Source organism: Penaeus japonicus, unplaced genomic scaffold, assembly GCF_977035675.1.
Source record: "Penaeus japonicus unplaced genomic scaffold, GWHDUDI00000001_assembly GWHDUDI00000002, whole genome shotgun sequence".
NCBI classification, from domain to species: Eukaryota; Metazoa; Arthropoda; class Malacostraca; order Decapoda; family Penaeidae; genus Penaeus; species Penaeus japonicus.
This window is the reverse complement of record NW_028234404.1, coordinates 24690025-24700024: the sequence shown is the minus strand read 5'-3', so window position 1 is coordinate 24700024 and position 10000 is coordinate 24690025. Positions and strand designations below refer to the sequence as shown.

The 10000-nt window shown below is 33.2% G+C and overlaps 1 protein-coding gene across 1 annotated transcript in view; it reads right to left on the bottom strand.

The window, feature by feature from the left end:
* Positions 1-2086: 2086 nt before the first annotated feature.
* Positions 2087-10000, bottom strand: part of LOC122246613 (uncharacterized) — a 16665-nt gene continuing 8751 nt past the window's right edge. Inside the window, exons 2-7 of the mRNA XM_043005284.2 lie at positions 9506-9693; positions 8385-8483; positions 8102-8262; positions 6647-6830; positions 6234-6396; positions 2087-4748 (exon numbers count right to left, since the gene is read on the bottom strand). Coding sequence (XP_042861218.1) covers positions 4586-4748; positions 6234-6396; positions 6647-6830; positions 8102-8262; positions 8385-8483; positions 9506-9674 — 939 coding nt within the window. The 5' untranslated portion in view covers positions 9675-9693 and the 3' untranslated portion in view covers positions 2087-4585. The remainder of the gene's footprint in view (positions 4749-6233; positions 6397-6646; positions 6831-8101; positions 8263-8384; positions 8484-9505; positions 9694-10000) is intronic.

Here is a 10000-nt window from a genome sequence, read left to right as displayed (position 1 = left end):
ATATATGATCATCACACACATTTTAGACTGCTAGCAGTCAGTCAAATAAGCTTAGTATTTATTCTGACAGTATCCATGGAAGAGGCACTTGAAGATAAACGATAAAACTCACAAAATTCTTCTTTACAGTTCAAACTTATTCAAAACAGGGAAGAGGGGTGCACAAGCTCCAATGTTTAACAAAAGTATTTTCTCTAGCTGAAAGCAATGGCATTACTGAAATTACATATATGAAAAAGCAATTAGGTGGGATCTGATAGGAAAATGAATATACTATGGCTTCTAATTAGCAGCTTGCATCTTCATAAAAATATAAAAAAAGTGTTGCAATTTCATAAATAGAGAAGAAATACACAAAGAGGGAAATCCTTTGGTTTACATGAAAGAAAACCTTTCGGCAAAGGCTTCCCATTTATTTATATCATCATAATAATATATCTTTTAAAAGCAAAAACAAGTCAATCTTCTCCTGTGACATTAGCTCTGCATCTACAAGTATACTCATGGAAGCATTCATTCAGATACCAAGGGAGGCTATCTATGCATAGCCTGGATGCCCAACTAGAACTTCATTTCTCAGGCAAAAGATAAACCTAAAAAAATCAATGGAAACTATAACATATGAATAATAAGTATATAAGCAGTGCCTCATTAAATCTTAATATCCCATTAAACACATTCAAGTATAAAAAAATCTTTAAAAATTTGGATGTCACTTGACATAATCCACCGTACATCAATTCTCTACAGCATGTACACTACTATAAATTTCCAACAAAAGCACAATCCCCTCTTGAAATTTGAAAAATAAAAGGTCAAAATCTACCAAAATTCCAAAGGAAGAGAGAGACCCATACATGCATGCCCATTGCTTCATAGTCTGATAAATGCACTTTAGTATTCAGCAAAAATATCAGAGGAAATTCATAATGATCTAATAAAAGAACATTTGGGTGGAACAAGCAAATGGAAGTGCTAAAAAGCTGCTAAGAGTAATGAGTTTACAAGGCTTATTTCTCTCTTATAAAACCATGAGAATAGACAAAAATAACACAGATTAATATCTAATTATACAGACATTAAAAAGACAGTCAAAAGACAACAAATAACATATAATACAAAGATAAAAATATGATTATAGGGGAATGCTATACTTCTAAACATATCTAGAGAATATATGGACACAAAACAAAACTTGTAAACAGCTATGGCTAGTACAGATACCTGCTCAAAAGACATTGCAAATTACTACTAAAAAAGGCAAAACTGGCAAATCAAAAATCAAAATCAAAGTCTGGATTTCATACAATATCAGAACTAAGACAAAGAAGAAAACAAGTAAATCATGGAATATGAAATTGGCAATCAAACATTTGGCAACATATAACCTAATGAGGCTGTCAAGCATATAAGAAGTGTACAGAACCTGTAAAGATGATTTAAGTCCTGTGATCTGATAAGCAACAGTAAACTCACTGATGTCATATATCAACTTGAACAATACAATAAGCAATATCAATAGGCCAGAATAAAAAAGCAAATGGTCTATCTTATTGCACACTCAATGGATGCTTCCATAAAAATTAAAAGTTCATCAACAAGAAATGTATTGTGTGAACTTTCAACGCTACACAGCACAGGTCAGTGTGCAGCCACATCTTGCAAAGCATCAATTAATCCAAACATACATGACGAAAACTTTATAGATCTGTTGTAAATATGATTATTGAAAACAAAGGGAATATATGAATGGAAAATGATACGGAAATGAAGAAAACTATAGTATAATACAAAAATATAAGTATGTTTGCAACTACAAATAATTTTTAAACTTCCAAATAAATGAAGTTATGTAGATTGTAATACAGTAGCTACTATCAGCAGGAGTTGACATCATGTTGTTTTTCAGTTGCAAAATTAAAATTATTGCTCATTCCTTCTTTTTAAACATTTCTGATTAATATTTGCTTAAATCCAGCAGTTTCTCAAGCCTTATCCTCTTATTCTATTGTCAAAATTAGAACATTTATGAACATCCAATTTCCTTAGAAAGGGTATACCCTAAGTTCAAAATAATAAGCTTAAACAAACTGCAAACTCTTTATTCCCTCACTCAGATCAAAAAGAGTCAAAGCAATTCCTATGAAACAAATTGTTTATAACTTAAAAAATTATCAGAACTGAAATAGTTTATATTTTATTACTTATCTTATTCAAAGAAACCATAAACTTGAAGGACAAGCCTTTAAGTCTATCTTAAATTTAAAAGAATAGAATGAAAAACAAGGGATATCTTCCTTTAAACTCAAGCACATAAAATATATATATAAAAAGGGGAAAGCAGCCAAGAATAATTTGAATTGAGGTATATACACAAATGAACATTGTATCAATACGTATAGATGTTCGAGAGACAGAAATCAACTAACCGAAAATCAGGTTTAGAAAAGAAAAAACGTGATCAAGGGAGCTTGACAAAGATTTACAGAAAAAATAAAAATAAAGATAAAGACTGAGAAAAGAAGAGAAGGAACACCGATAAAGTCACATAAAGTGGTATTGTCATGAAGAAAATAAGGCAAACATAGACTAGAGTTTGGTATTCCAAAGAATAACATTTTTCTATATAAAAAAAATACAAGTGAAAATAAACAGTGCTAATAATGAAACCAATAAAAAAAAAACATATTCAATAACAAAAAATAAAATCAACAAAAATACAGAAAATGAAGATAAAATTAAAATCTCATGAATAAGAAGCAAAAAATTAGAGTTAACACTAAAAATACCAAAATAGGACTGGAAGTAAAAAAAATAAAAAAACAAAAGAATAATACTATCATCAAAAATCTCAAGTAAATCAAAATAAACATCTAATACCATATTTAATAATAGAACAATAAATTATAAAAAATAAAAAATAAGTAATCATAAAGAAACCTAAAAAAAAAAAGGAATTTGGCTACATAATCTCATCAAATAAATAAGCCTACTGACCCCAAACATATATACACATACATTGAATGCATGACATAAAAAACACTAATACTGAGAAATATAATTTTGGTTTAGGCACTTTTACATTCGTTATTATCAAACTATGATACCAACAGTAACATCACATAAGAAGCACCATCACTTATCACAATGAAATTCCTTTTAGATTACAAAAGTACAAAGTATATCTAATTAAAGACCAATATCTTTAAATGACCAATATCAATAAGTTTAAAACTTCTGAGGAACTCATATCATTGTTTTAAAGAATAAATCCAGATACAGCAAGGTGTTATTGTCAAAGTAAAGCTTGTTATTAACATCATAATCTGAAAGCGAGTTCCTCTGTTAATTTCTATTTCTGTCACCTTGCAGCTTGGATTCTGCTTCTCTAACTACCATAGCACACAAGAAAGAAACATTCTGATTTTTAACTTGTTGCAAGTGATTTCTATGCCACTTAGTGCTGCAAAAACTTTCTTTTCTATTGCTTAAGCATGGTAAAGGCCCATCAAAAACCATAAGAATGTATCTGAATGGGTGGAGGGTGGATCAATTAACCCTTAGTACTGAAGAGTATTACATAGCAATGACCTTTTATAAGCTTCAGTCAGGCTCCATGGTAATACCAGTGCTAAGTTATATCCTCAAACTGGCAGCACAAAAGTTATATCCTCAAACTGGTAGCAGAAAAATAATATGGGCAATTATTTGTGATGCAACTTAATTATTGAATATTATATGTGTGATAGTTATCACACAATTACCTTGCTCTCTGTTATCTACCATACAGAATTGTGGAAACATGTGATAACCTTGGGAAATAATAAATCTGTTACAAGCAGTCAGACCTTGCCAGAAGGTACAAAATCACTGATTAGGAAGAGAGAGAATGAGAGAGAGAGAGAGAGAGAGAGAGAGAGAGAGAGAGAGAGAGAGAGAGAGAGAGAGAGAGAGAGAGAGAGAGAGAGAGAGAGAGAGAGAGAGAGAGAGAGAGAGAGAGAGAGAGGAGAGAGAGAGAGAGAGAGAGAGAGAGAGAGAGAGAGAGAGAGAGAGAGAGAGAGAGAGAGAGAGAGAGAGAGAGAGAGAGAGAAAAATATCATAACCATAAAAAATGAGCTGCATAAATGTGACATTTGATATGGTCTATTGCTCTGAGAGATCCCTTGACAATATGGAAACAGAAAATCTTTATGTCACAGATTGCAAATCAACAAGTGCTCTGGTAAGACTTGAATTGATTACATTAGCAACTACTTCAAGCGATAAACATCACATGGAAGCCACACCCCCAAAATGCATTGTTGAATAAAGTCTTCTTTGTTCAGGGGTAAAAAAAAAAAATGAAGAAGAGAGAGAGCAAGAAAGAAAACAAAAACAGGAAGAAAAAGGAAGCAACCCAACTGTAGTGCAAGTGGGTTATTAACTTTACCTGCAATTTTTTTCTTTTTGGAGGACAATCAAGATATATCTTTCGCACACCTGCTCCAAGTAACGGAGCAACAGTACATCCAGTACTATCGGTTCTTGTAAATTAAAAAAAAAAAGATAATAAAAAGAAGAAATGACATTACTCATGGCCAGTTTCTCATGTGCTCAAACCAAACACCTTTAAAGCGTTGAAGGTTGTTTGGAGAGCTACCTGCTCTGATTTCTTCTTCATGTAAGCTGCAATCATCTCAATAGTTACTGGCAGAGAGCAAGGTTCGTTGCGTTGGAAAGTGCAGTATCGGTGAAGAAACGTCAAAGATCTGTGAATATGATACAAGTATACACTGATTAGTGAAAAGTTAACCCACACAGGACGGGTGGTACAGCATGTGTACCGCGCATTCAAAAGCCCAGTGGCCGGGCGGCACAGTATTGTGCCAGCCATTCAATTGATTTAGGCCTAATAATTCGAACACCCCGGCATTTGGACATTCAAGGCTAGAATTCCCCCGTCGGGGATGGGTTAATCATGAGCATCTTCAGTTCCTACTAGAAAAATGAAATTCATTCAAGATTTTTGTATGAATTTTCTCAGAGCTAAAAATTCAAGCTTTATATGAACTTTGTAATGAATAAAAAGCAAATCAACAGATTAATAGGAAAATAGAAATATAATATGCTCACTTTTTTTTTTTTCTAAATGTTAGTATAATACAAGTAATAATTAAGGATAAATACTTCCTTACCATTTGGTAAAAGTAACAAATAGAAAATATAACACTTGATACAATCATCAGAACAAACATTAACATTCTTTGAAAATAACAAGTATTTATTGTAGATTCACCTACAATAAATATGAATAAAAGCTCTGCAGATCTAACATCAATGGTCAATAAAATAAAATCACCAAGAGAAGGTTAACCCATTCACGCTGGTTGATGTCCCATCAAGTAATTGGAAAATGACCCCAGTTCTGGGTGACATCCTGAAACATCAAGTATTTTCTTGTGGAGTTTTGTGACAAGCTGGAACATCAGCAATTGAATACTAGATGGTTCTTAAAAATAATTATTATTCAAAATTTCTTAGTATCTGTTATTTTAGTTTAGGTGTTTGAATGTCATAAAATGTGATATAACATAATAAAAAAAACAAAAAAAAAACAATCACAGTACACTATATAATATTTATGTCATGGTAATTTCTGCTTTTGATCAGTTGAATAAAAAGATCTGAGTAAAAAAACTATTGTAAAATCAAATGTGACAAGACATAACATAAAATTTAAAAATTACAAATGTGATACTATTTCTAATTTGTCGATTACCCGTGCTAACACGTCACATCACAATTGTTTATATTGTTCTTCTTTACATTTTGCAAAACAATAAAAAGTATAAAACACCTTTTCTATTACCGCATTGATATTGGTATTATCACATAGAAGTGAAGAATATTGGAAAAGTTCAATAAAATACCTTCACTAAGCATGGCAATTTTTTATGTGCCTCTACATTGTAGATGCTATGAAGCTAACCCTAAGAACAGGGTGGGTGAAAAATGCTCTGAGAGGTTTAGTGCGACTCTGGAACAAAGCGTTACACGCTTGAAATCTTCTTAGCAGAAGCGGGTGTACATGAAAATCCATCCCATAATGAATAGGTTAATACCTTAGTACACCATACATTTACCACTATCTACCACTAAAAAATAAGATGGAATTAATTATATACATATATATATATCAAAAACAATCACTAGAACTGAATCAAGGCTGCAGAAATTGGAACCCAGTTTCTTACCTTTCCGTGAGTGCCTCTTTGACATACGGAGGTAACTTGGAGGCACGAGTATTGGGGTACATGAATGGGGAATCTGTTTCTACAAGGAGTCTGTCCAGTGGGACTACTCCATCTTCTAAGATTCTCCTTACACCATCCTCAGATTTGTCTTTCCATACATAGCCTGTAGAGAGAATCACATAGGTAGTTGTGGTAATGTTGGGGAAGGAAGGAGGAACAAGGATGAGAAAGTGAAATAGATATAGGGGAAAAAATGTATATTTAAGGCATTAGTGTCACTGGAGAAAAGATCTGTAAAAATTAGGAAGAGCATAAGATATACAATCACACCTTAGATTTTTACAGTGCAAAATTTCCATGGAGCTTTTATATCTCCATGAAAACTTTACAGTTTAGTAGAGAAAACCTCCTACCTGTAAGACCAATGTAACATCCTTCTTTGAGGTAGGCAGCTGCTTGTGTGGCATCTCCTGTGAAGCAGTGAATTACCACAGGAGGAAGACGTGCTTTGTATTTCCCCAACACCTCCAGCACCTCCTTATGGGCGTCTCTTTCGTGTACAAAAAGTGGTTTTCTCAACTCGCATGCTAGGGAGACCTGTAAAAAGAAAGATTTCTACAGTACTAAGTCTGTGTGCATTGTATTCACTATTAAATAACACTTTAATTCAGAGGGAAACATTTCATACATATGTATCTTTTATGCTAGAGCTGGACGTAATATGTATGTAAAAGAATGAGTATTGAGAACGGTGTTAGAGGACAAGTCAAAGAACAAGTATCTATAAATATAGCACATTCACATGATGAACTCTTACATAAATATTGAATTTCATTTGTTGGTTTTATACTCTAACTTCTGAATTCATGTCTTAAATCCAATCCCATTAAATTTCTTGGGAAAAGTAGTATATCACTATATCACTTTATCACAGTATGCTCTGTTTTTAACCCATTGGCAGCAGATGGCATGATTTGCTGCAAAGGCAGAGTTGGTCATAGACGCGGATGGCACCATGCCAGACATGTAAACCAGCCATCCTACTGCACAAACATTTATTTAATACCACGACCAATGGGTTAATGTAATGTTCTTGTTCTCAATAGTAATATATGTATTGCCTCCTGAAATATGGACTTAATCAAGCATTGCAGCATTTTCTCACATATACTGCTTTTATATTTTCATGTTTTTCTCATACAAGGGGAAATTAGACATAAAAAATGTTACTGAAGGTACACCATTTTGGAAAACTGTAACAATAATACTTGAAAAAAAAAAGATATGTCCCAACCACTGTCTTTTCAAAGAAAATAGCAATGCTCTGACCACCATCTTTCTAAATAAAATAAGAGCTGCCCCATGTTCATCTGTTCAAAAATGCATATTAAATATTGAGTACAGGACATCTTCCTTCTCCCCTTTCCCTCCCCCAGTAAGCAGTAACAATAATAATAATAATAATAATAATAATAATATGATTTTTTTTTTTATCCATCTTTGGGATCTGTAAGCATTCTTAGAGATTTTAAAGAGCAGAAGACTAAAAGCAAGAAATCCCTACTCCCCAAAAATTTAAAATTAATTCCATATTACAGACAGTCACGTAAATACTCTTTATATCTTGTATGTTTATAATGAAAATTGGAAGCAGGAATTAATATTTGGTGAGACATTGGTGAGTCCTTTTTTCAATCCATCCATAGTTGGGAATTATTAGGGGTGGCCACTTTCTTGCCCTTCAAGTATCTACTACAGTTTGAAAGTTAGATTATTTTCCTTTGAGGAAAGCCAAACTAATTAAAACTGAAAATTAGGTAACACTCTCCTAATTATACCTATAGTAGATTATAAATAATTTAACCAACCTGCTTTTCAAAGACCTCAAGCTGGACATCTTGAGGAGAGAAGTTTCGATTGAAGTCCAGTCCGCACTCACCTATGGCTACCACCTCTTGGTTGGCAGCCAATTCTCGTAGAGCCTCTTCTGTTTCGTCATCCCAAGTTTTCGCTTCATGTGGGTGTACTCCTGCAATGAAAAGAATATTGCCAATTTGTTTGACCTTAAAAGGTCTTAAAATCTATGTGCAAAAATCTAAACCATTTCAATACCCTGTATACAACAATACTGAAAACAGAACATCAACACACCTGCAGTTGAGTATAATGTCTCTGGGAAGAGGCGGGTTAGGCGTAGTGCTTCCTTACTGCTCTGTACTGTAATGCCCGTTACCATGATCTTGTGAACTCCTGTAAGGGAAGGAGGATAGTTTCAATAAAGAATGCATATGAGTAGATTGTAAAAAAAAGGGATGAAAGAAGAGATAAAGAGAAAGATTAGAGAACTGAGTGCACAAAAGATCAACGAAAGGGCATAAGACAGACAGAGAGTTTTAAACATACAGCTGAAAATTGCAAAAGCATAAAATAGTATGTAAATCTAAGACAGACAGAAAATAGAAACGGAGATTAGAGAGGCAGGTGAGAACAAAGGGAGAGTAGAAAAAAAAGAACAATCCACCTAGTCACCAGGAAGCCAATTGCAGGGCTTATCTGACCTATTTAACTCATTCCTTTTATAAAAAGAAAAAGAAAAAAAAATACAATTATTGTCATTAAGGATCTAATGTTAATATGAATAAAAATAATAAATATAAAAATGACATCAACAAAAACAACAACAATAATAATAATAATAAATAATAATAATAATAATAATAACAATAATAATAATGAGACAATAGAGAACAAAACAGGAGCAAAGAGAGAACACATCATACAGAACAAAGAACAGAAGCAAAGTTGAGAACTAAGAATGAAAAAGGGGCACAAACTAGAGAGAGAACAAAGAACATCAGTACAGAGAATGAACAAAAGTAAGAGAGAAATAGCAAGGAAAAGAGAGAGTAGAGCCCAGGAAGAAAACAGAAAAAAACTAGAATTACAAAAGACAGTAAAAGACCAGAGAGCAAAGACAGAAAAAAAAGTAGAGAACAGTAAAATAGGCAACAGAAAGAAGAGAGAGAGAGAGAAAAGACAAAGAGAGAAGTGAATATAGCTTGATAGAACAGGAACAGATGAGTGAGGCGGTATGACAGATGGAAATAAGACATATAGAAGAAGAAAAGAGCAAGAAAAAAGAAGTGAACAATAAGCAGATCAATACATACATTTCTTTTTTAAAAGGATAAAAGGGATAATAACATGTGGGAAAAAATACATATGAATCCCCAACGACAAACCCAAACCAAACTGCAGGCTGCCATTCTCACCTGCATCTCGAGCTCTTGACACAACAGAGTCTAGGTCCCTTGTGAACTTCTTATTGGTGAGGTTTGCTCCAATGTCGACAATAATGTAATTTTCAGAGCTCATTAGCTCTGCCATTGCATCTTCAATTCCATCAATTCCTTGGTTCTTGTTCGCTTCACTTGATGCCATCGCTTAACTCGTTTTATATCTGAATGAGCAAGAGATCAATTCTTTAATAATTCATGTCATGTACTTATATTTTACAGAATAAAATTATTTTTTCTCTCTCTCTTGTGTGCATGTGTGTGAGACTGAGTGAGTGAATTAGTGAGTGAGTGAGTGAGTGAGTAAATTAGTGAGTGAGTGGGTGAACAAGTGGGTGAATAAGCAAGTGCATGAATAAGCAAGTAAATAGGTAAGCAAGTAATGAGTGAATAAGCAAGTGAATGAGTGATTAAGCAAGTGTATGAATTAGCAAGTAAGTAGGTAATCAAGTGAATGGGTGGGTGAGTGAG